The sequence below is a fragment of the Pogonomyrmex barbatus genome, unplaced genomic scaffold (assembly GCF_055798465.1).
Source record: "Pogonomyrmex barbatus isolate J1 unplaced genomic scaffold, ASM5579846v1 scaffold14, whole genome shotgun sequence".
Classification (NCBI taxonomy): domain Eukaryota; kingdom Metazoa; phylum Arthropoda; class Insecta; order Hymenoptera; family Formicidae; genus Pogonomyrmex; species Pogonomyrmex barbatus.
Genome location: NW_028297110.1, coordinates 6054944 through 6082473, shown reverse-complemented (window position 1 = coordinate 6082473; position 27530 = coordinate 6054944). Strand labels below are relative to the sequence as shown.

General features: G+C 40.7%; 2 protein-coding genes across 5 annotated transcripts in view; one reads left to right on the top strand and one right to left on the bottom strand.

Moving 5' to 3' along the window:
• The first annotated feature begins 552 nt into the window (after positions 1-552).
• On the top strand, positions 553-2415 carry LOC105428135 (ribonuclease H2 subunit A). The gene is made up of 2 exons (XM_011640239.3): positions 553-982; positions 1335-2415. Exons 1-2 carry the CDS (start codon positions 827-829, stop codon positions 2172-2174), a joined length of 996 nt encoding a protein of 331 aa, XP_011638541.2. The 5' UTR covers positions 553-826; the 3' UTR covers positions 2175-2415.
• Positions 2416-2418: 3 nt separating this feature from the next.
• The window catches only part of LOC105428206 (uncharacterized), a 158604-nt gene continuing 133492 nt past the window's right edge, over positions 2419-27530 (bottom strand). For all 4 annotated transcript variants that reach the window (XM_089073123.1, XM_089073126.1, XM_089073124.1 and 1 more), the window contains 5 exons: positions 13434-13639; positions 10989-11124; positions 9366-9505; positions 7093-7354; positions 2419-6037 (listed from right to left, as the gene is read on the bottom strand). In XM_089073123.1, coding sequence (XP_088929249.1) covers positions 5964-6037; positions 7093-7354; positions 9366-9505; positions 10989-11124; positions 13434-13639 — 818 coding nt within the window. In that variant the 3' untranslated portion in view covers positions 2419-5963. The remainder of the gene's footprint in view (positions 6038-7092; positions 7355-9365; positions 9506-10988; positions 11125-13433; positions 13640-27530) is intronic.

Sequence of the window (27530 nt, the reverse complement as noted above, 5' to 3'; positions counted from 1 at the left end):
AATGGATGATAACAATTTTTCCTACTTAAACATAACACATTAAATTGTGAATCTGGATTTAACAGAAAAACGCACGTTTTAATTTTCTAACAAATACCAATATGACATTGGTATTGATCAATCACAGGTTTTTACTTCTGTACAACCTCGCTGTCAAAACAGTGTACACAAATATATGTACATAATATATCTTTCTCTTTCTTCAGAACTGTTTAGCATCAAGGAAATTCAATCTTCGCGTAGACGATCGCTTATTATATTTTCCAGGGATAATTTTATAATAACATTAATAATAATGCCTAACTGACATGGACATGGACACGCGGACAAATTGAAACAATACGCCTTCTAAAATTTTAAATTAGAATTAAAATTTTATATATATATATATATATATATATATATATATATAATAATATCCTCTTCTTTCTAGTAAGAGTGAATAAGATAAATTATTTTATTATAATTTATTATAATTATTTATTTTTCATTAGAATTATATATTATATTGTTATATTACTTTTTATTATAATTATTTACTTTTGTGTTGCAATCATATTGATAAATATGGATATTTAATACAAAATTTTTTATAAATTATTTATACAAATTCTTTTGAAATTTAAGAATAACAAAGTAAACAACGATTGGAAGCTACTTTTGATTACAATATTTAAGAAGAAAATATCAATCACAGACTATACATTCTACATAGAGATCTTCTGCCTAGAAATTTGTAGCTTATATTTAAGGAGGTTATGTTAACCTAAGTTAAGTTAAAACTTGCATTTCGATCGTGTTTTTGTGTTAGTATAAAGTCATAAAAATGAGTGAAAAAGATGAAAGTGCGACAAAAAATAGCGATCGAGAGAATGAAAAGAATTTGTGCAGAGGAGCAATTAATGGCATTGTCTGCAGAGAGGATTTACATCCGTTTTTTGAACAGAGCGACCATAGCATCAATAAGGTCCATTTTTCGAAGGTAAACACTTTTATAATGGAACATTTTGTATAAATAAAATAAAACAAGGGAATTTTAATAAAATACGTAATTCTGCATATATCTAACAGCTTCGGGCATGCACCCTCAAACATGAATTTTCTGCACAGTTTTATAATTTTGACAAATGATATTTATGTATTTGTTATTTTTTTAATATTTTTATATACAATCTCATGTTTTATACATAAGAAGTTTTTGTAAATATTATATCTAGTATTTTGTTTAGCAAATATATTGCAAATAATATTGGATGACATTGGAGGAACAAATGTTCAAAGGCTGAAGAAAAACATAGAGATAATCGCAGTGTTGCTTTATTAATGTGAAATAGGTTCCTCAAATCTGTAAGGACGAACCATGCCAAATTGGAGTCGACGAAGCTGGTCGCGGTCCAGTTTTGGGTCCAATGGTATATGGAATTTCGTATGCTCCAATGTCCCAAAAGCAGCTGCTCGTTGATTTAGGCTGTGCCGATTCCAAAAGCCTGACGGAGAAAAAACGCGATGAAATATTCGATGACATTTGCAAGCATAAGGACAGTATGGGCTGGGCTATCGAGGTGATATCGCCGAACGTCATTGCCAATAATATGTATCGTCGCACCAAGGTCTCGTTGAACGAGGTTTCCATGATGTCGGCAATGAATTTGATCCGGGGAGCGATCGAGGCAGGCGTGAACGTCGCTGAGATTTATGTGGACACCGTTGGCAAACCTGAGTCTTATCAGGTACGGCTGAAGGGTGTATTTCCCGGAATTAAGATAGTCGTGGCAAAGAAGGCTGATGCGACTTATCCGATCGTCAGCGCGGCTAGTATTTGCGCCAAGGTGTCGCGAGATCATGCGATACGAGCATGGCAGTTTCGCGAGGGCAATGATATTGGAACAGACTATGGCAGTGGTTACCCGACTGATCCAGTAACGAAAAATTGGTTGTCCACGAATATTGACCAGGTGTTTGGCTTTCCACAACTCGTCCGATTCAGTTGGTCCACCGCTGAGCAGATCCTCGAGTCGAAAGCATTGACGGTAGAATGGGAGGAAACAGAAGAGATGGAGACTCCCAACGAGCAGAAGATTCTAAAGTTTTTCGCCAAATCTCCGTCTAACGTTCACGCGAAAAAACATTCATTTTTCACGGAACGCTGTCTGTCCAACGCGACTGCCTTATGATATTTGCTTTATGCTGATTTCTTTCCCTTTCATTGTAGTCATATAATGGCGTTTTAAAGATCCTTAATGTAAGATAAATTTATAGGAATTATTATTATATATATCTCTTAGTGATAATTTTCAAATAATCAAATGGGACGTGAATGAGACATTCGGAATAAAAGTGTGTATTGAACAATTATATCTTTCTCGGAATGTCTCATATCGAAAATGTATGTAATAAATATTCAATATTACTCTCGACTGTCTTTCATTATGGTTTTATTAGATCGATGTACAACACATTTCAGGAGAGATATATTTACGCGATTTACTAAAGAAAATATTTTTGTAGATTAGAGGTAACGATATCGTTCTCCTTCGTAACTTGACATTATTAGCGTTTCATCTCGTTAAATTAAAGACGATTAAAGTAGATGTTATCCGTTTACCGGATTTCATATATATATATATATTGTATATATACAGAGTGTCCCAAAACTCCCGCATTTGGAGTACACTGCGTGATTTTTTATGCTAAAAGAAACAACTTTTTCCTTTCGCAAAATTGCGTGCGACGAGTAGTTTTTACAGTAAATCAAATTAAAAATGATGAATGAACGCGCGTATATGCGTAGCGGTCAGGGCCGGCGCGCGTTTCTCAGGCCGGCGCGGCTTGGTACCTAATCTTTGACGACTTCACGTACTATATTGTATTTAAAATATGATAAAAGTTAACAAAATAAGTATTGTTTCCATCCTTTAACGACTTAATAAAAAGATTGTCTGATTTCATAGCTTTATCTCGAAATAAAAATAAATGTAAATAATATATGATGTATGAACTGAGCATTCTATTATTTTAATTACTGTCCAATTGCATATACAATAAAAAAGAATACTGAATTTAACGAATTATTTAGACTTCGTTAAATTTTTTGTTAATTTTAATTATTCGTTAATTTCTTTTTTTCGTTTAATTTATTTTTTAATTATTTTGGAAAATTTGCCATTAAATATACGCGCGAATCATGCCGGAAATGCTCCAGCCTACGCAAGACAGTTTTATTCACAGAGTCAATGCCTGCATACAAATAAGAAGATTGCACTTCGAACATCTTTTATAAATTTAAACTTTTAATCATCTCTTTTCAGAGTTACAATTATTATTATTAAAACTTACGAATATTTCAGTACATCACAAATGCTTACGAATTGTGTTTTCTACTTTATTTTAACCGTGTAATCAATAGAATGTTTTCTTTTAACGGAATATATAACTTAATAATGGAAAATTGAACTTTTGAACTTTTTAACAATTATAAATAATTTAATCAAATTGTTTTATGAAGGAAAATTTTTTGCAGAGCATATACGCAATATGTATAATACTTTAAATATGGCTATTTTAATTATATTTAAAATATTTTTATATTTAAAATATTTTTAGAACAATTTTTAGAACACGTTATTTATATAACGTCTAGATCATAATTATTAAAATTATTTATTTTATCAAATATAATTTTTCATACTTTTCTTATTTAAATAATTTTAACCTTTAATAATTTTTTGAACTTCTCTGACAAGATATTAGAAATAATTTTACACATTTACGAAATATGAAAAAAAGTTTCAAGATATCGGTAGAATCGTTATTAAAATTTTATGAGATTATGTAATTATTGTAATATTATAAAGATAAATATTTTTGTATAATCTTTTGTTAATTTTTTCTGAGAAAATAAAGACAGAATCAGCTCTCTCAAAATATATTAAATTTAAATATTTTATCTTAAAACACTATTATGAAAAAATCAATTTTTTGACTTTTCGTGATACGTATTCACGTAATTAATAAGTTTGTTAAATTTAATATTTTTTTTTATTATCATATGCAATTGCGCGTACGACAAAAAAATAATTAAAATAATAGAATGCTCAGTTCATACACCATATAATTTACATTTATTTTTATTTCCAGATAATGCTACGAAATCAGACAATTTTTTTTATTAAATCGTTACATAAAGGATGAAAACAATACTTATTTTGTTAACTTGTTTATTATCAGGAGACACAGCAGTGTCTCGGGTGTCAAGTCAACCGAGAACTACTACGTGTGATTTTACGCGAATCGGTGAGATGCGAGCATCCGAAATTATCGAATCTCAATAACGGCTAAGTTGATCAAGTTCTAAGTATATTTTAAACAATACAGTACGTGAAGTCGTCAAAGATTAAGTACCAGGCCGCGCCTGAGGAACGCGCGCCAGCTCTGATCGCTACGCACATACGCGCGCTCATTCGTCACATTTAATCTGATCCACTGTAAAAATTATTCGTCGCACGCAATTTTGTTAAAGGATAAAGTTGTTTCTTTTAGCATAAAGAATCACGTAGTGTACTCCAAATGCGGGAGTTTTGGGACACCCTGTATAATATATATATTTATATACATATATACAAGAGAGTGTGTATCCTTATAACTACCATAGATAAAGAGCGTGGCAAGTTTTATTTACGAAATCTTCTCTACACACCGTGCCACAGTGATTAGTTGACAATTAGGAATGCTTAGCGTGAAAAGTTCGAAAAATCTTTGGTAAACGCACGCTACAGTCACACACGTCGTACAGTTATTCCTAGGATATATTATCTCGTTAACGCACGATTAATAGCGACTAGATCGTTAAGGGCTACAGTATGGTGGCGAACAGAAACGACGATTTGTTTTGTTTGCGTTGCATCGTTGCTACTTGGCTGTGTGTACTGGATTCTCGATTCGTGTTTATTTTATTGATTTACAAGCACACGCCGCGCGTAAGTATCGTGTGGCATCGTGTGTGCGCCGTCCTCGTTTTCTTAACTAAATATCTGCCGTCCGAGGTGAGTCGAGAGTTCTGCGGCATATATCAATAAATTAATCTCATCGAATAAAAGACGTTTCTAAATATATCTTTTAAATATCTACATATGTTTAATAAAATAAACATTCAAATATTCAACATGTGGCTAGACAATAACGATTTAAATATTTTAAATCGTAAATTGTTCGCCGATCTCTAATTCGAGCATCTGAATTTTATGATATACATACAGTTAAATTATTAACATTATACTGTCTTGAAACTCAATAAAGAGTACTTGCATTCCAGATGTAGCACGGTTAATGAAAATTCAATAAAACGTGGACCCCTGCGCCTCGGTTTGCACGGTTTGCACGGCAGATATGCGTTAGCCACACATAGCGGTCATTCAGACCAAGTGCACGCGCGCGTGTATGTGTATACGTGTACACGTATATACCTGAAGAAATCGATTTATGCACTTTACGCATGAGTTGCCGCGAGCGATGTAAAAAGTCGCGACTTCCAATTTTCACGACCAAATTTCAAACGCCAGATCAGCATGGTAACGCGTGACCTTTCGATGAGTGATAACAACAATGGGAACGGATTCGTCGTGTCTTTCACGCACTATACGTGAAACGTGATTCGTATAACGCGAAAATTAAATGACCGAGTCGCCGCAAAATTTTCCGATGATCTGCTTTCTTATCGCCTCTCGAAGAAAAATGATTCATCGTTCTTTTAAACTTCCTCTGCACGCCCGAGGAAAATCTAACATAGTTCGATAGTATGTCGTCTGCCTACGATTATTACGTGGTCTCTAATTCCACTAATTGCAATTATAAAAAATATAAACAACATGGATTAATTTTATATTACGTAATCATGTCGCATTATACGAGGGTGGCTTCCACAGGCCTAGGGGGTGAGCACGGATGGCGAGTGATATCCTCGATCCTTACCGCAGCATCAGTAATCCCATGATCACCAGCATGATCCTAACGCGCGGTCCTAACGTTATACTTCCGCTCGCTGGAAAGAAAGAAGAACATTTCATAAATATTCAAGAAAAATTCAAACTTCGGTTGAATTGAGGCTTGGTTGAGGGCTCGATTAAGTTTAGCTAAAACGATTTGCGCTTAAGCGCGCCGTAAAAAATGATCGAATTAAAAGGGAGTGACACGGATTCCGTGTCCGCGTAATTAGATTCTTAATCTTTCGATCGCTCTGTGATTCGCGCGAGTTACAAAATTTCTGCCCTTATTCCCTCGGCGAAAATGTTCCTGAAAACGGGTTTTGCGCGAAACGAGTTACGTGTTTACGCTTTGGTTTGCGCGATGGAACTAAAACAACGTATCGGGGGAGGAAACGACGTTGAGTTGCTAAACTATCCGCGCGTCGACGGACGAGCTTCGAGTTGGAGATGTTAACACCGAAAGGGCTGGATCCATTATTTTGGTCGCTAAGCCCTTCTCACGCGGCCACAAAGCCTATACTTTTTGCTTGTAATCAATATTAACGTGAACTGTGAAAAACGTCAGTTTTTTTTCATGAGTTTAAAAAGCGATTCTTATTCCCTCTTATACCCAGAAACGGATAATGACTCTTCAAGACAGACCTTCGTTTCGATCCTTTTGATATTAAAGTAAATAAAACGTCACACGATAAATTAACACTCGTAATATCGCTTTAAAAGAAATTGACGTTTAATTAAGCTTGGAATAATATAATAAGTACAATTTGCGTTGTTTAATTTTATTTATTAACTTTGACTTTTTCATCTAATTTTACCTCACTCCCGTAATAATGTCAAGAGACATTTAAGTATAAATTACTTATCTCTTTATCTCTTAAATAATTTAGAGCTTTTCTCTCGAATTTAAGGGGTGGAAGATATATATATATATATATATATATATATTCTTTTTTAAATTTTCGTTTCCATCCCCCTCGGATCGTTAACAAAGGCAACCGAATTAAAAGACACGACAAAAAAATTCGTGTCCGTGCGACGGAAGAGGCATCTCGCCCTTGTTGCTATGTCATCTACCCTCAGTCAAGGGTCGGTCGGAAATTTCTTTTTTTACCTAGAATATGCTCGGCGTGCGTGTGCCCTTGCGCTCTTGTCTCCCTGCTCTCCATTACCGGTATCTTCAGAGGCCTCTCACCCTCTATGCTGAGCTCATTCGATTTCCAATATACGGTATATATCCTCGCCAGGCATTTGATCTTCAAGTCTCCCTTCTTGAAGTGCTTCGGGCGCAGACGGAACTCCAGACCGAGTGTGGAGGTCTCCAGATCGTTCCGGTCCACGTCGACGGGGTGGGACTTCAACAACTGCTGGTCGACCTAATCGAAGTGAAGAAGCGAGACTGTATATTCTCTCTCGACCCGTACAATGACGATGATGACGATGACGTGGGCGACAATTCTTTGCCGCAGAATATTCATCGAGATTTAAATTTGCGGTAAACCGACGACATGTCCCGAAAATTTTCATATTTAACTCTTCACAAAAGTAGCGATATTAAAGAGATCTCCCTCGCTTCGCGATTCTCAAGAGAAATTTCAATGAAACGAAAGATTAAACGGCCGAACGGCCGAAACTGGTGATGGATTAATTGAAACAACATAATGAAACATTATATTCAATAGACGATTACAAATGTAAAGATCAAAAACACACGAGCAATCTTATCTTTCTTTATTTACATGCGTGAGCCCACCTTAAGAATCATTTTAATATGTTTTTAAAATATATATTATTTTTTCTCTCTCTCTCTCTCTCTCTCTTTTTTTTTTTAATAAAATGTAATAATGTCGTCAGTGCTTATCATCGCAAATTAAATACACTGCATTATCTGTCTAATCTACTTCGTTCCCAGAAAATTGACTCTTGACCCGCGAGCTTCCAGAGAGTACTATATAAACTTTTAATATCGTTCAGCAAAAGATTGTTATCTCTCTCATTAAATTTTGTTACAACTTCTGTGACAAAAATTAAGAAGCACCCTAACGTACGACACTAATTCTGATTATATTTAATGAAATTAGTCAACGTCTCATTTTCTCATGCACGTTACTCTTTCAGATATGTAACATTTTTTTTTAAACAAAGACAAAGAATCTCGATACCATGTCAACACTAATACGTAATTTACTGGTTATTCTCGTGAATGTCGCAAGAGATCATACAAATATCCCTCAATCTAAATTATCGATTCGAACAAGGATTAAATATAATCCAATTTTAATAAGCCACAAAGTAACGCGGACGTTGAAATACTTATCAGACAATTTGAAGTGCGCGCAAGCGTCCGCTCGCAACACCCGAAGATTAATTACCCAAGAACCAATTATTTGTTCGCATATGAAAAATGAAAAAGTTTCGCGCGCGCGTGCGCCATAGAATGCACTTTGCAAAATTAATCCTCGAGCTTTGTTAGCGCGTAATCGCGGGTCAACGGGACATTAACGGGCACGTTGGTTGGCCGCTGCAGAGGCGCGTTATTTTTGCGGAGAAATGAAATTCGCCGCGATGGAAAACTTTTGACAACTTTAAAAAAAGAAACGAGAAAAAAGACAGAGAGAGAGAGAGAGAGAGAGAGAGAGAGAGAAAATTGTTACGACTTTACCTTGTCGTATAGTAATATCAAAATCTGCTTTTACAGACGTAACTTCATAGCTTCATTGTATCACACGATGGCGATAAAACACGTCGTATTACGAGGAAAAAGTCCTTATTAAGATAGACCTTATTTAGATAGAGTAAAGGTTTAACTTTAATACACTTGTAGAAGCATTCAAATGTTTCAACGTAAGAATCCTCGATCCGCGAGAAGTGAAGAGTCTATTCCTCCTCAATTAAATATTAATTTAAAACTTAATTACTCGATAGTAAAAATAAAAACGAAAAGAAAAAACGAATAAAATCCTTAATTCCGAGAAAAAGAAAAATGTAATTTTCTTGTATAAGGATGCAAAGGGGGGAAATCGGTTGATAATTAAAGTCAGGTACGTGGCGTAGCACAACGAAGAATATTTCCAGAGTATTCGTAGACAAGGCTTTTTCCTCTCCGTTACTCAATCGCGTCATGCGTAAGCGCGCGGCATGAATCCCTAGACTACTCTACACGGATTTGCCGGGATCGTGGCTTATCTCGGACGTCGGTGACATTGCCGCAAAACTTTTACGCTTCCGAACAGTCTGAGAAGATGGTTGCGGTACGCAGCCACAGAGAGAAGAAGAAAGAGAGAGTGAGAGAAAGGAGGGGAGGAGAAGAAGAAGGAAGAGAGGGGGAGGGGGCGAGAGGGAGGGAGGGAGAGAGAGAGAGAGATGCCTGTCGTCTCGAGCACTCACAGGGTCGCCGTTGATGAACCAGCTGAGCGTGGCATGTGGCTTCGACTTCGCCGAAGTGCAATTGAACCGCACGACGTCGCCGACTTGATAACGATGTTTCCCGGGTCGCGCCGTGATAACGGGTCCGTCCTCCGGCAGGGCTGGAAAATATGGAGATGCTCGTAAAATAAATCTGCCGTGACAAAAAGGACGTGATGTTCTTCGATTAGACTCGGGGCGAGTGACGGGCTTTTAACTTGCACGCCCGCTCGAATATTTTAACGCAACACATCGCTCGAACCCCATAATTTTGTTGCGGCAAGCTTAACTTGTTTACGCTTACCGGCGTGGAAATTTTAATGGAGTAACACTTTGCTATAATCATTGCACTCGATATAACACATTTAACTCTATATGTGCACGCAATATGTGTGTGTGTGTGTGTGTGTGTGTGTGTGTGTGTGTGTGTGTGTGTGTGTGTGTGTGTGTGTGTGTGTGTGTGTGTGTGTAAATGCGCGCGGGGAGAAGAAAGGATAACCGGGCTGACTCAAAAACCGGCGCAAAAACCGAACGATCAAGATTTCGTCTCTCCGCGGCAAAGAGAATAAATAATCGAATCCGTACTGGATTAAAAAGATTGGATTGAGAAACCAGCGGCAGATCTTATTTAGACTTAAACGACTTCCGAGACTTTACACAGTCGCCGTGGAAATCCCATCGATCGGTTCGCGCGATATTATTAATCGGGAGTTCAATTTGCGTAGAATGTTGTAACGCTCGAGTTAAAGACGATTAAAAATGAAAGAGCGATGAGCGAATTTTAGGTCAGCAAATTTAATGTTCATGAAAGTAAATTTGTGGTAAATAATTGAACGAATATCGGTTTCGAGTTTATCAACGTCCGCGGCTGAAAGAAAACGCTTCACTTTTGTGTCGCGCACGACGATAATAAGGCAGGATTAACGAAAAACGTTTTGAACGTCGAAAGTAGTCGTAGATGCGAACATTACCGTCGCGAGATGAATCGTCAGCGATTCGTCATCGACCGTCGATCGATATTTTTGAGGGGACAGATAATGTCCTCTCTCGTGGGCTAAAGCTAACGCGACGTAATTAACTCTTCCGAAGATATTGGAACTGCGATTCGTTTTAATTCCCGCGTTAAGTGGCTTATAAAATCCTCAAAGCCGTTAAAATTTCTAATCCCGCAGCGGAAAATCTCTCTTCTTCTTCTTCTTCTTCTTCTCCTTCTTCTTTCTCTTAAACGCGAAATCGAAATCCTTTCGTTAAATGTGACATGTATAAATCTTTGTCTCGGAATTAAACCGTTCCAAGTTACATCTCACTTTGCGGGCCACGACTGATAAATCTCTTTTTCGAGGTTTGATTTTAATTCGAACGTGAATAAAATCACGATTAGTCAGTGAGGTTCGCTCTTCTTTTTCCCTCGGTCGCTCGTGGTAACAACAACATTTGCTCGGATAATGGATCGGCGAGGAAAAATAGCGGGGGCGTCTCGCGGGGGTAAATCAATGACGCAATAATATTTCCAAGTTTGCTAAGCCTGGATTGCCGTTATTGTCGCGATTTCTTCGAAAGATAAGGCTTTTAATTAATACGAATCTTCTCTGTGAGTCTCCTTACCGACTACCGTCATATCCGAATGGTCGGAAACGGTCTGAAAGGACGGCGCTTCTGCCGAAACCTCGCATCTGTAGCGTCCCGTGCTCATTAGATTCACGGAACGGAGGACGACCGTTCGTTGGGTAGAATCGTGAATCTGAAAGATAAAGTAGAAGGAAACATTGCGACAGTAGACCAATTCGTCACGCCAGCTAGAATGAAAAATTGCAGTTTGATTCGACGAAATTTCGACGCGAGAACAGAACTAAAATGTCCCTTAATTTAATTTGTTCATTTCATTATCCGAACGAGACAGAGCGGGAAAAGAGACGGAATCATGAAAAATTTCGATTATCTCGTATTAATATTAAACTTCCGCTATCTCCACAATGTCTTCCCATTAAACCTTTATATCGCGCGGAATAAATTTCGCGCTTGCAACATTATTTTCGGCGAACGACCGGATTAAACGCCGAGTTTTCACCTCGGCTCTCTAAATCTCGGCGGATGAACGAATGAAATCGAGAAATATATATTCGTATATATTCCTCCTTCGCGGACGTGCGCGCGCGCGCGCACGAGAGAGAGAGAGAGAGAGAGAGAGAGAGGGGGGGGGGGGGAGAGAGAGAAATAAACCTCTCTCCAACAACTCCCGTCGAAATTTCCCCGTTGCTAGTCCAGTGAATCACCCCATCATCCCGCCGGGCCTGTACAGAAGGCTCTTCCCAGTGTAGTTTTCGTACCGCGGAGAGGACCGGAATTTTTTCGTATCACTCAATGGCGCGGAAAACCGAACGAGTGATATAGTCGGAGAGGAATTGAAATTATTGGAAATATCATTAACCCAAGAGAGGGAGGACGGAAGGGTAGATGGCGAGGAAGAGCGACTCCCCCTCGGGATCAATTTGTAATGCGTTATCTTTTGCAGCGGCGACGACGGCAACGACGACAATGACAACGACAACGACAACGACAACGACAACGACACGACGACGACGACGACGACGACGAAAGGCAATTTCAGACGTGCCCGCGACGACGACGCGTTTAACGAACAACGTCCCCGCATTAAATTAGTTTCGCGAAGAACGCGAGGGGTGGCGTGAAGGGGACTCAGGTCATCGTTGTCGGCATCCTCGCAATTTTCATCTTCGCGCGCGGGGAGCGCATTTCACGATTCATTATACTAATCGATGTAATTATAAACAACGATAATGACCGGGGTAGACTGATAATTTCTAAGGGCGCTCCCGAGCGCCAATCTCGCGCGATGATTAATGTTAATATTAAGACTCATTATGACCAAGATCGCGTGCCGGTGATCGCCTCGTCTTTGTTTAGCCGCCGCTTGTGCGCGTAATGCAACATTAATCCGACGTCTTGACGTGAATGGAAAGCCATTTTGGAAGCCGCGTACATCCAAGACAGGAATTTTGGGGGAAAGCCGCAGCTCCTCTATGCGATACCTATTTATCTAGGTACGGAAGCGAGGTTCTCTCTTTTTACAAGCGTCTCTGACGAGACCACGGCACACAAACGTCTCTCTCTCTCTCTCTCTCTCTCTCTCTCTCTCTCTCTCTCTCTCTCTCTCTCTCTCTCGCGTGCGCGCACGCGCGACGACGAAACTTCAAAATGGAATTTCGTAAACGCGACGTCTACGATTTTTATTGTTGCCAAGCTTGCATCTGTTTTTATTACTATCGGTGCATGGTAGATTCGCGCGCGTAGCGAGTTTCGCGTTGTCGATCGCATGGTCGTATTCCCGAACTGGTTTACGTTTTATTCTCCTATTTGTTTTCCAATCGGAAAAATATCCGAGCCAGTGGAACGCGCGATTTATTTTTAAACGATACGAATATGAGGGTGGACGCAAAATAGTTCCGTCCAAGGATACGGGAGAGAGTTTGGATTTTTCGTTCCTCGTGATTGACGCGCGTTTAAGAATCTAAATTCGTACGTGATTGAAAGTAGGTCAATCATGACGCCACTCCCAGGAGGAATCCGTCTCCGCCGGGAACTCTATTGGCAACGGTGCGGAATCAAAACACCGTGTGCTCTCCGAGAGCTCTCCTTTCTCGAAGCTTCAATCGTCTATTCATATCTAAGGTGATCTACAACGGTCAATCGGACTGCACGTAGACGTCGCACGCAAGAAGTCGTATTCGATTTCAGACGCGAAATTCTATCTAGCCAAAGACTATCCGCATTTGATACAAATCACATGGATTTATGCCACTCTTACATCAGATTCTTCCAATTTTGTTTATCGTAAAATTATCACGGAATGAGAAAAGTCTTTGCGTAGTCTTAATTTTTAATGCGATGAAAATTTGCATCTCCGAAACGAGGCTTACAGGCTTTAATTCGAGTTTTCTCGCGATTTTTCATTACTGAAATTTAATTTGAGAAGCAAAAAAGAGGATGGAGCAGAAAAGTGAGAGAAAGAGACTAAAGTGGCGTTTTTACGTTCGTCGTGACACCGGGATGGACGAACACCATAACAGGTGGCTTCTCCTGGGGTACGAATCGGTAGAACTCGTTGCCATCCTTGTACCACTTGACCGAGTACAGCTTCTCGCCGTCCAGATTAAAGTTGCACTCGAGGCTTATATTTTGCCCGAGCACCACGTGCTGCGGCACTATCAGGTTCAGCATCCTCAGGCCATTTGTTTCTGCAACACACACACACAGACGCGGGAGGTAAATGCGGAGATCGGAGAAAAGGCGCATGAGAGTATACGCTTGTGTTGAATGTTACGCGAATGCGAGACAACGGGTTTTCAACAGGAAGATCTTGCTTAAGGAAATTAAATTAGACACGGGTAATTGGAGTAACAGTTTTCGCAGCTGTTTTTGTGGAACATTTAATTCTATTGTTGAGAACAGACATCAGTTGAAGGAATAATAGCAAGTTCGTAATTAAAATATTGAAAGAGAATAAGATATATTAGGGAGCACTCAGAATTTACTACATTCTAATTTATTTTTTCATAAATTTAAAGAAATTGGTATAAAAATATATTAATTTCTTTCAATTTATTAAAATTTATTATCCAAGTTTTTCTCTCTGTTTCACGAATAATTTTCCTAAATTTTTTAATTTTGATTATTACTATTATTTTGTTATTATTACTATTTTCATTATCAATTTTATTTCTTAAATTTTGATTAACTTATAATTTATAAAAAAAATTCTTATACTGCTAATCCATCAGACTTTTCAATTAACTCCCTTTTTTCGTGTGAAAATTATTTTTGTTAATCTAGTATAGTCAACATTTTTAAAACATTTTGATGGTAATAAAATATTCGCTATTTAAACTTCACAAATAAAGAGAATAAAAAATCAAGTTTCAGATTAATATGATTTATATTTTTCACCTGCCATTTTTTTTCGTTTGGTCGTTTTGTGATTGCGTTGATTCTAAAACCGAAAATTTACTTTAATCAAAGGTATATCTTTCGCTATGTGCATTTTAAACAACTATGAGAACAACAGTCACAACAGCATTGCTGCTTTGACTCGCGCGATTTTCTCGTGATAGCGGCGCATTCAAATGTTCCAAAATAATATGATGGATCATGAGATTCCCTCCGACGAGAATAAACGATGAAATTCGTCGAGCACGCGACTCAGGAAGATCGCGATCCCCTTTTGCGAGATGCGCGACATTCGAGTGACGTCACTCAAAGAGGGAGAGGAGATCAAAGGAGCCGCGAAGGAAGCCGCGGCAACGAGGGCGACTAAGAAGACGCGCGCGACGTGCGTCTCTCTCTTTTCCGAGGATGCTCAAACGGATTCGAATCACCGAGAATATTTCGCGAGAATAGTATATAAATTATTTTATCCACGAAACCCACCGTTTGCTTGTAGGACAGAAATAGATAGAGAAAGAGAGAGAGAGAGGAGGGGACAAAGAGGGAGAGAGAATCTGTGGCGAACGCGTCGACGAGGGTAGGAGGATGATGACGATAACGTCAGGTAAACAGGTGGTTGTCGCGAACGACGACGACGTCTACGACGTTTATAAACAAGGTATTAATTTCTTGACACGAGCTCTTGTTCGCGAGTAAGGCGAATTAAATGTTTATTTCGTATAACGGCGTTACACCTCGCGCGATCAGATATTTCTCGAGTATTATCGAGTATTATCGGACGAAAAATATAGAACATTTTACTAGGGTATAAGATATTCTGATATAGGAATATTGGTTAACGAATGATATTTTCAAACGAAACTATAAGTTTCATATTTTTCCAATATTTTGAAAGAAAAAAGAAATATTAATGGATTTTGTTGAGCGAATATCAGAGAAATTTGTTACGTGTTTCTTTTTTTTTTTTTTAAACTGATTTCTTTTTTAGATTGATAAATTCGTAACGTTTATGATTCTGAATCTCAATACGTATAATTGTGGGACTCAAATAATGAAATTTTTTTTTCGAATTTAACGTAGAACGACAATATAGTGGCTTCTGAGTCATCGCACACATTTTAATGGAAGAGACGTCAATGATACGAGCGCGAAACCGCTTCAAAGCACCGGCTTGGAATTTCTAATACAACGGGTTAAGTGAAAATGTACTTTTGATTGCCGCCTTTACGGTGGACAGAGGATAAGTACAAGGGATGAGTACAAAGGATAAGCGCAGGGAATAAGTGCGGGCATGGCCGTCGCCGGAATTTTTCCCCTGATTTTCTTGCTTCTTCTCATGATTATTTCAATTATCCTGCTAATAGTGTACAGTAAAATTTCCTACCTCTATAACAAGAGTTCTGAAAATTATAATGAAGTGATATTTCTCAAGCGGACTTTCCCCCCCCCCCCTCCCGACTCCATGGGGAGAACCGTGGAAGACCGTGTCTCGGTGCCCATGACCGCGTCGTGCAATTTCTGGAACGACAAGGGATAAGAAATAATTCCTGCGCTTCGTTACGTCCGCGCATTGCGAAAACGAGGAAACTGGCTTATAGCTTCCGGCAGGTTGACCATATTTTCCTGCAAGTAGGACAATAGCACGGAAAAACCAAGGGAGCGTTTATAGAATTGAAAATTCTATTAAATTGAATTACGAGGATTCAAGTTAATTTAACTAATAAGTCACAGAAGGGAAGACGCCTCTTTCTCTCGTAAACGCGTAGACGACAATGGTGATGTGGATTAAAGAGCCATTTTTCAATTCATCTACGCACGTTTCCTTTTCGGAATCTTCTCCGGGAAAGAAGACCATTTTACCATTAGCGAAATGCAGTCGTGTTACGATGATGTGGCGATGCGTGACGCGGATAAAATGTGGCAGCCGATGGATCGCGTTGTTCGTCAAAACAAACGGGCGAATTCTCACGCGTGTCCACGCCGTATTTACCTGTACAAAGGAAGTGCGTACCGAGGACCGCGCTATGTCGACACCATATCGTCCTTTTTTTTTCGGCCTGCGACGTCACGCTCCATTTAAAACGAAACTTTTACGCCAGACCCGCCCGCAGAAGCCGCCGTGTTGTGGCTAAATCGAAGTGAAAATAAAATTTCAGAACGCACAGAAATAAAGTTTGCGAAATTAATTAAGTAAGTATATTGTTTATATCGTGTATGCATGTTGCCTCACGTAAACTTTTTTAATAGTATGAATAAATAATAGGCGAGAGTTGAATTAGATCAGGCCTCTGATGATTTTCTCGTATTCCTTTCCTTCGTTCCCGGAATAGTTGACCAATAGTTGAACCGCTAATTTGCGGCGTCAGAGCTAATGCAATTGTCTCGAATGATATTTCCGCGTTAAACGAGAATCAAATACGATTCGCACTAACGGCATTATCGGTTTTTCGTCGGCAGGAATCTATTCCAATCGTAAACGATAATTGATTGCATTACGCTTTCTATATTTCAGAATTATCCGCGCTCTCGCAAAGCTTAATTTTTCGCTTCCAAGTGGTGACAGGTATGTTTAACGTTCACATCATCTAAATAATTCGTCCCACTGAAGCAGATGGTAGACTAAAGGAAAATGCCTTTATAATGCATACTGTTAACCAAGAGAAATGTCTTTATAATTCATATTGTTATCAAGATAGAAACCGCACGAATTCGATGTTTAAATAGACTTATAAATTTATGTAACTGTTACGTCTAGACACACACACACACACACACACACACACACACACACACACAACGCGCGCGCGCGCGCGCAGAAAATCCATTGGGCTTGCTTATTCGCGTCGTGGCTTTTTCATGCGAACGCCTCGCAGCGTCGTGATGTCGAGCAACTTCCTTAATAAATGTCCCCCGCGCCTGTTATTTTATTATAAAACTGCCGGGGCTACGATGAAGCCCCGGCCTTTAATATCCGGGGATACGGGAATACGATTCGTCATTTTTTTTCCGGCATTCTCGCCTCCGCTACGTTGCCTTGATTTAATATAAAATAATGCGCGTTCTCTTTCTCTTTCTCTCCCTCCTCTCTCTCTCTCTCTCTCTCTCTCTCTCTCTCTCTCTCTCTTTCTTTCTCTCAATCTCTTTTTGTCCGTATGAATTATATCAACACTTTGTCAGGCCTGTTTCGACGTATTCGTATAATTTCACATTGCGGAACGTAACTCTCAAAATTAAATGACAGCGACATCTCGGCGTGATCCGACTATTTTCGAGAAGTAATATACCGTCACTTATTACATTCTATCCTAACGTCATATTCTAATTAATGAATTTCTAATGAATATCGGTCAATTTGACAGGGGAGAGGGGAAGAGATCTATAATATAATTATCAAAATTATAATCATTATTATTAACGCAGCTGTCAAATTAAATCGCAGACGTCACTCTCGAGTCGCTCTCTTGGGTATGTTTGGGTTTATTCGAGTAATATCTTAGTATGCTGTTATACAAGAATAGAGATATAAAGAAATCTCGCAGGAAATTATCCTTAAGTATGCCGAGATGCACGGTGTAATACATTTACTTTTACATCGCATAACTCAACGCGACGTTGACGGGTGACACGAGTTTCTATTCCTACCCTTACCCTTTTTCGGGGAAGGAGGAGAAAAAGAAAGCTTTGCGTGTTACGGCTACATCGAGAAAGGACCGGCTTTAACAAATTGCCTTTTAACGATCCAATATCGAGCGATTTCGTCCTTTCCTCCTCATCGCATTTCGCAATCAGCCCGTGTAACACGGATGGTTAATTTAACGTAAACTTTGGTCTCCCGCTGCATAAAATATGCGAACATAATGAATTTGATCGCGCGTCCGCCGCCACCGACGCTGCCGCCCTTCTCTCTCTCTCTTTCTCTGTCTTCTTTGTTTATTTCTCTGGAGGATGAATCGTACATAGAAGGGTCAGCGTCCATAAATTTCCGCCGATTTAACCCTATTATCGAGGATCGCCGCGGTGCTGACCGTATCGAAACTCCAATACTAACCGCTCTCTCCCTCTCTCTCTCTCTCTCTCTCTCTCTCTCCCCCCCTCTCTCTCTCCTTCTCTCTGCTCTCAGCCAGGAATCTAAAAAATTCGTAAAAACGCGAGAGATTCGACGTACCTTCGTAACCACACGCGCCCGACTCCGGCATTGTTCGCGAATAAATTTTTATTCTATTTTTATTCGAGTAAAATGACGGCGTTAAATAGATATAGAGAGAGATGGAACGAAAAGCGAGTTCTATTACATTTCATATTGTACTTCTCAATTTGTGAAGGCGAACGGCGTTTCACCACCTATTTGTTATTCGTGAATTTGCCCTAGCGTCGGCGCACGCGCGCAGATATACAAACTTTGATCCGTTTTTAAACCCATTCTTTCTATTGTTCGCACGACATATACGGTCGATATTTCACGGAGTAACTGCCGAATGAAATAACACTTACAGAGAGCGCCGACGTTCGGCTTCGTCGACGTAATGTAGTCTGTAACAATAGCCACCGTTATGTCTTAGAGCTCGCAATAATATGAAAAGTTGCGTTAATTAAAAATTCCACGGTGGAAACGTTTACATCCTAAGTATTAGGTGTACAAAAAAGTTCTGAGCTTTTTTTTATAAAATTCAATCTTTATTCAAAAACAAACAAAAATATATTAATCAGCGAAATATTCCACGTTTGCATCAACGACCTTTTGCCATCTTTCGGATAGCTTGCGAATTCCTTGACGATAGAAGCTCACCGGCTTCGAAGCGATAAAGTCATCAATGCATTTTCGCATTTCTCTTCAAATCTCACGAAATGTGTATCAGCCAAATGATGCTGCAGCGACCGGAATAGGTAGTAATCGGAAGGCGCCATGTCTGGGCTATACGCCGCGCGCGGGAGAAGTTCCCAGCCTAAAGCAAAGATATGGTCCTGAGTCGCTTTCGCAACATGTGGTCGAACATTGTCATGAAGCAAAATCACTTTACGACGTCCTTGGCCAGTAAATGGTCTTTTTTCTTCTAATGCATCGCTCAAATTGGTCAATTGTTGTTGGTAGCGGTCTGCCGTTGTTTCACCCGGTTGTAACAACTCGTAATACAACACACCTTTCCAATCCCACCAGATATAGAGCAAAACCTTCTTGGCGTGGATATTGGGTTTTGGCGTCGATGTCGAAGGTTGACCAGGGTCAACCCATGATTTTCTACGTTTAGAGTTATCATAAAGAATCCACTTTTCATCGCCTGTAATGATTTTGTGCAGAAAATCTTTTTTTCGGAACTTTGAAAGCAAAGTGAGTGCAGTGTCACGCCGACGATTTTTGTTGTCTTCGGACAATTCATGCGGAACCCATCTGCCTTCCTTCTGAACCTTTCCCATCGTATGTAAACGTACGGAAATGGTTTGCTGCGTAACGCCAAGCTGTTCTGCAAGCTCCTTTTCAGTTTGCACAGAGTTTATATCCAGCAGTGCAATTCGTCCATTTCAATCTTTTGAGGGTGTCCAGCACGCGGTTCATCTTCAAGACTGAAATCTCCTTGGCGAAATTTTTGATACCATCTTTTACATGTAGTGTGACTTACAGCGTTCTCTCCATATGCAGCACAAATTATTGCAGTGGCTTCAGCAGCATTTTTCTTCAGATGAAACGCGAAGTGAATGGAAAATCGAATATGCTCTTTTGTTATTGCCATCGTGAACACTACTGATTTTTGAGGTTACGTGCATCAAACGCTAAACCGTATGGCATTTTAGAAGGCCAAATGTCAACGCTTTAAAACCGCAAAAGGTCGGGAAGATATATAAAATTTAAATTGTTATTTCAGTTGTAATCTAAAGCTCAGAACTTTTTTGTACACCTAATATCTTTGTAATGTTCATTATCCTCTTACTAAGCCTGATTATTAGAAATAAAAAGAAAAGTAATGCGGATCAACAATCTTCAATATTTTTCTCTTCCCAGACGGGGGAAAAAAGTGGAGACAAAAATAAATGTTACAAGCAACAAGCAAAGAAAAGGGCAGAGAGACTCGCGATATCTCGTCTCTTGAATGTAACCCGATCTTATTGTGAGATATTTGTAGGATATTACCAGACATCTACGGGTTTTAACGCGTAATGCAATATCGCGAGTGGCATGACGCGACAAATTAAACGACGCGTTTTAATGGTTAAATACCTGCGACGCGGCTGCGGGTTTCGAAAATTGAGTCCTCCGAGTATACAACAATTACAGGCAAGAGTAACTGAATTACGACTGCTCGCGTGGAGAGATACACTCGAAGACAGGAATACTTCAAGGCAAGAGACTGATGGTGGTACTTGACATCCCCGGAATTGCCCTCCCCGGAGAGCGTTCGCATCAACTCCCTTCCTCCTGTCTCTCCTAAGAGGCCCTCTCCTCCTCCTCCCCCTCCCCCTCTCCTTTCCCTTCCTCTCTCCCCTGGCCTATTCAGTCTCCCTTTTCCGGAATTCCGAATACACGGCGCACCGTTTCGCTGCTTTATTTATGGCCGTTGCGCGCTTCGTCGTTGAGGCTCGTTGCGAAAATTAACGTGGTTGAGAGTGCCGTTAAAAAATGACCGCGGGATACCGCGGGCGACCTAACAAGGAAGGACGGTAACGAGAAAAATTTCGATCCTCCGCGTGTGACGTATGAAATCCCACGACATTCGCGTTTGCGAAGGTGGACGAGTTGGGGTGCACGCGCGCGCGCGCAAGAAAAGGTAGGTACAAGTGAAGTAATAATTCCTCGAGACCCCAGTTTGCTCCTCTCGCTAAGAAATAGTTACGTTGCGCGATACGGCGGCGAATGCGATGTCTGTGTGCCCTGCGTTTCAGTAGCAACGAAGAATGTGGGTCGAATGTTTCGAAAAACTTTCGCAATCTGTGCTTCCCCTTCAATACTCTTCGATTCGCCAAGCTCGCGAAATTTTCACGGCGGTTCGAAGGCTGATAAAAATTAACTGTAATTTTGTACGTGACGATGAAGTGGCTGGATTTTTAGTTTGCAAAAGGAAGAAAGATTTTCCGCACTCTGCCCCGAGAGGAAAAAAGAGAGGAAAGGAAGAGAAAAGAAAAATAAACCTGCAAGCGAAAGCGCGGTTTCATAAAAAATACAGACGAGATTATTCTTTCAATTACTCTTTAAGTATAAATGCGCGCTTATCGCTGAAAAAGCAAGCCCGTTTGAAGATCGAGCGAAATCACTTTATGTAACGAGGGAGGAAGATGAGAGTAAAGCTCGTTTAAAAATGATGAAAACAGATTATAAATTGAGCCGCGAGCTCCCAATAAAAACGAGGATAATTTTCAGTCGATAAGAAGAATAATGATAGCTTGGACAACATGACATGAGCGCAGGTTGCGTAACGGTGATTAAAAAGATAAATAAAAGTTTACTGTATGCGAGTATATTAATGATATTAGTGACAATTTGCGAAATATTTAAGGCTTTTAAGTGATCGTCGTAAGTGATCGTTGTCGTCGTCGTAATAATTAAGAAAAAAGGAGGCACGGCGAGCGAGCGAATATACACATATATGTACACGTATATATAGCGACGATTGAGCAAAGTTGCTCAATCGTCGCTATATAATCTTTGCTCCCGTGCCGACATTACAATCGCTTCTAAATTAATGCGACTTTCCGCGTCGTCTGCCTGCGGCGTGCAGCGCCCGAAGACCCGCGATATTTCATCAAATTACCTTTTCGCTGTCCGCGGGAGTCTCTCTCTCTCTCTCTCTCTCTCTCTCTCCCCCCTCCTCTCTCTCTCTCTCTCTCTCTCTCTCTCTCTCTCTCTCTCTCTCTTTCTCTCTCTGATGCCGCGTTATGTTCGATTTTTCCACGTCTTACGCAGCGCGCAGAATTAATGTGGCCGTTCGCGGTTAAATCAATCGGAATTTGCCCGCGCTTCTGCTCGCGAAGGATCGCATTTTACGTAATTCTCCGTTGACCCGTTCCGCCATTTCGCCGAATACTCGGCGACAAGAGGATCTCTCGCCACCGCTTCCGTTTGTTCCATCGTCTGCTCTCTCTCTCTCTCTCTCTCTCTCTCTCTCTCTCTCTCTCTCTCTCTCTCTCTCTCTCTCTCTCTCTCTCTCTCTCTCTCTCTATGTTTTTTTCTTACGTTTTAATCGCCTTATGTAACCACGGAGAATTACGGGGGTATTAAATCTGCGTTGCGTGGCCAGACGTTCTCGCACTCTGCGTCGAAAGGGCGCTCTTAAGAATCGTTTGACCTTTCCGCCGTAGTTTCTTTTTCTTCCCTGTTTCACCCCGTCTTTCTCTTCTTCCGTCTCCTCTTTTTTCTTTAATGCTCCTGCCGGGTATTAGGAATTAATGTACCGGCATGACCGTCTCAATCTTGCACTTCCTTTTCGCCTCCCCGCGACAGCAGATTCCGTAGCTTCTTCAACTTTAAAGAGCGCGACTTTCGGAGAGACGTTCTTCATTTTCAATTTATTAAACTTTAAATTATACCGTGAAGTCTATGAAATTTATTTCCACACACACACACACACACACACACACACACGCGCGCGCGCGCGCGCGCGCGCGCGCACGCTCGCTATTCTTTATAAAATATCCCTCGAAAGAATTATGTTTTTCCTGTCACATCATCGTTACGAAGCAATCCCGATTTTTACAGTATGTTTGCGATTGATCGTTCCGACCGCCCTATGATTCCACGGATTGATAGCCCCTAGTCTGAGTTTTGTTTCAGAGTATCAGTTTTCTCCGTGTATTTTCTCCCTTCTCTCATTTTTAAAAAATAAACGTAACAGCATTGTCAACGTTTCAATCGCCGCGATGCACCTTAACAATATCTCTATACATTTTCAGCACCATTCCCTCCGTTTCCCCCTACCATCCTCATGATGTTACAAGGCCCTGAGTGCTGTTGCAACGGTATCCAATGCGCCGGCCAGAGGTCGGCGAGCTATTCTCGCGGAAGGAAACGGGACATCTTTTATTCCCGTACTCTGACATGAAAAGGCACTTTTATTTTTGCGGACCCGCCTTGGACCGCCGCATCGCCGCTATTTCCACCCCGTCTTCAAAACTCTCCCGCGGAATATCAATGCCACATTCGTGAGCTTCGGGGTTCTCGGGACCCGGGCTTCTCGCGACGACTTACAATATGGATATCGTTCAAAGAATCCCTTTCCTTCCCTCCCGACCCCCTTCTCTCTCCTTCTCTACGACCATCCGTCCTTTCAATTTTCCGTATTTCTCTTCTAATCGTCTTGCACGCGACTCAGCAAGTTACACTCAACCAGGTTCGAAATCCTCGCTCGACTGCCAGACTTGCTTTTGTGCGTTTCTCTTGTGTGCCAACCTGCAGCTCTTATTCGTCTGTTATCCCCTTGTTTCCGCGTTTTATCTCCGGTACGACGAACGCAATCTGGACACACGTCGGCAGCGGCGTTCAGTTCCGAAAACATTTATTACTTTGCAAATAAAATGAACAACGTGAAGCTTCATTGTCACGTGATATCAGAATAATTTCAATCTCTTTTCCCGATATATTTCCGAGCTACCAATAAACTTCAGGGGATAAGATAAATGCAGATTAGAACATTCTCTGTTTCCTGTGCTCGCGCGGTAGCAATGCGGAACATGTGAGTGAGCCATTTTCGTGGCGGAATCCTCCCGAGTAACGTCGAGCATCATAAAACGCAGGATCCAATCGCAATCTCCCCCCCCCCCCCCCAATTTCGATGGATGGATGAGCAGACGAACGCGATAGGATTCTCTCCGCTAATTTCGCTTTCCCGGCGCTTCTTTATTAATCAACGTAAATAACCGCGAGGAATTACGCGGCATTAGAAACGGCAGTTGCGTCCGTACGCATTCGACTCTCGTAAAGCAGCCCCTCTTCCTCTCCCAACGCAGTTCTCTCTTTTTCCAACCGTCGTATTGAATACACAGTGTTCTTCGTTCACCCACCCCGCCTCTTCTTCCTCTTCTCCTTCGTTCTTTCTAATTTTCCCTCTTTTCCCATCGTCGTTCTTTTTATACGACGTCTCTCGCTGCCGAGCACGAAAATCTACGTAGGATTAAAAGCGCAACTTCTCCTCGCATAAAAGAGCACCTTTCCTTGTATTTTTTTTCTTTTTTTTTCCTTTTTTCGTTTGCCCACCGCCCCCCTCATCTTTCCTTTCTTCCTCCTCCTCGCGCGACCGCCACTTGATCTTTACGGTTCCGCTATGGTCTTTTATTTTTCTCTCCACGCTAACGTCGCGCTGCAGCGAGTCGCCAATTAATATGGGATCACGGTTGGATTCATTATAGTAACGAGTCGGGTGAAAAAGTATCGCGAGAAGCCCAGCCTCTCCCCAGCCGCTCCTAGCCATTCTTTGTCGTCGTCGTCGACTTAATTAAGGACGTCACAGGTCTAAAGACTTTTATTGAGGAGCTTACGGGCGTCAAGGCGACGCTTATTAACTGCAAAACGGACGTTTTATACACCGCAGAGGAGAGAAGACGATCGTACACGCGATGGGATCGACAGCGACGCGCCGCCATCCGCCATTGTGTTTTTTTCCTTCGCACATTTCCCGCTTCATTGTAATCGAAGCTTCTGTTATTTCCGGAAAATATAAAAAAACAACGCATACGGAAAATCAAATTTCATTGTTTATTAACAAGAGTGTAAAAATAGCGAAGCCCTCGTATTTCGGAAAATTCGTTTTTATTTGATGTCGCGCGTCGCATTCTAATGGAAGTAAGCGATTTATTTGTTTTTCATGTAAATGCTTCGTTACGGAGAGATCGCATCGGCGACATTGGTCGATTGTCAATCAGTTGATCTCGCCAAATAAACTTTTCTAATTTTAACGTGAAACGGGTCAGATGATCTCTCTAGAACGGAGATATTATCGATCGCCAGTCGTATGCGTTTCGTGAAATTGCGAAAAAAAGCAATTTCCTTTGCGAAACAATCGTCTCGTTGAGCCATGTAGGTTTAACTCACGTTTTGAAAAATTCCCCTCTTTTCTCTCTCGCTCTGACAACCCCCTCCTCCCCCTCCCATCGAACTCTCTCTCGCAGCTTCGATGAAATATCGTACACGTTATTTTTTAACGGATAAACCGTAAGCTTCTCTAGCGTGACTGAGTACGTGACGTGAATACACGGCAAAATATTAACTGATTTTTTTTGTTCGCTCACCTGAGAAAAAAAGATGAGCGACTCCAAGTTCGCTCAAGCCGGGAAAGTTTCCCGAAATTTTCAGAGGCGTCCCCCACGTCGGGATCCTGAATAAACCCCGCTCGGGTAAAGCGCGAGCGGAAAAAAGTGTATACCACGGTTATTTATGTATGCCGGGTGCATTGTTCGGAAAAGAATCCTCCCCCATATATTCCGTTATTATCGAGAAATTCGAAGTTACTCGCGAATCTCATTGCGAAAACCGAGCACGGCCGAAAATATTATCATTCGCGGCTCTCGGCGGAAGTTCGCGCAGGTGAAATTTCAACGGCAGGCGAAAGAAACGATCAAAAAATACTGTGCGCGATATTTATTCGCACTGACCCGTTCCTTTTTGTCCTTTTTGAGGAATCAAAAAGTGCGAAGCTTTTCATATCAGGAATCTTGAAATATCGCAAAAACCATCGACTTTTACGATTTTTATGGAAATATTTTCGGAAAGGCACCTGAAAATAATTGACAAAAGGTATACTTTATTAGAGTAGCTGGACAGTTGTTCAGGTGATTTTAACAATCTATGCAATCATAATTATTTATTGTATTTATTATATTTAAAAAATTATCGATTTATCGATTTAATTCATTATTGTGTGTATATAAACATGTTAAAATAATAAACAATAAATATTTATCAACAATAAATATTTTATCAGATGAATATTTTATTCTTTATACCAAAATATGTCAGAATAAAATATAAAATAATGTCTAAACTATTTTAGCGTAACTTTATAATCGGTTTTTTGTGGAGGAAGAAAATCTGCATCTCTCGATTAAAACACCTAAAAATATGAAGTTTTATTTAAAAAATAGATGACTTTCATGTGATCTGAGCACTTCCATCTAGAAATAAATTTCTTTTAATAAAAATATGTCCCCGTTTATACTTTTATAAACTTTTAGAAATAACATTTTCTTTTATTAAATACCGGAGATATTTTCACTTACATTAAGAGGGACATCCTGTACATATAATTATATATTCTTAATAAAGTAGCGTTTGATAATTTTTTAAAAAGATATTCTCAAAAGAAAAGGGGTGTGTTTTTCATATTACATTCGCGATTTTGCGCAGAGTCTCAAAATTCAAGCTGCGCCAAGGAAGAAAACGATTTCTTATATGGACGACGACGAGGAGGAGGACTCGTTCAAAATTCGAAGCGGAAGACGGCGGCACGACGAAGTTATCCGCGGAAAATTCGGGCGCGTTTATTCACACGGCGAATTCGTTCCTCCGTGTATCCTATGCATCAGCAGCGGCGGCAGCTTCCGCAGCAGCGAGAACCAGGAAATTACCGAAAAGGTCGAGAGAGGAAACATGTGCAAGCGCAAGCGAGAAAGACGGAGAGAGGAGGGGAGAGAGGGAGGGAGAAAGAGAGAGAGAGAGAGAGAGGAAGAGAAGAGAAGAGAAACGGGAGCGCGAGAGACGAGAGAACACGCAACCAAATATTATCATTTAGCGGGGAAGGTTCCCGAGTCGAAATTTCGCGGGGAACTAAGTCGAAATTGGTTTTTGTTCGTTACTCGCTCGCTCGTTCGCTCGCCCGGATCGTCATCATCGTTGCCGTCGTCGTCGTCGTCGAGCTCGACCTAATTAACAACGCCGTCGAGTCGGAAGCGCGCACCGATTCTCTTCTCTTTGGGGTCCAAAGCGCTTCCCCGCTGATAAAAGGGCGCTCCCCCGAGCTCGCGCTCTTATTCATCGAGAGATACGAGTCACCGTCATCGTCGTCACCCCGTGAACCGCAACAATCACCGCCAACCCCCCCCCCCCCCATTAACCACCGCGTGTATCACCGTTCGCTATCGTCGTCGTCGTTCTCCCGTTGATTGCCAACTCGTCATCGTCGTCGTCGTCGTCGTCGTCGTCGTCGTCGTCATCGTCGTCATCATCGTCTTGCGTTGCGACGCGTGCATCGCCGACTGAATCACGGAACA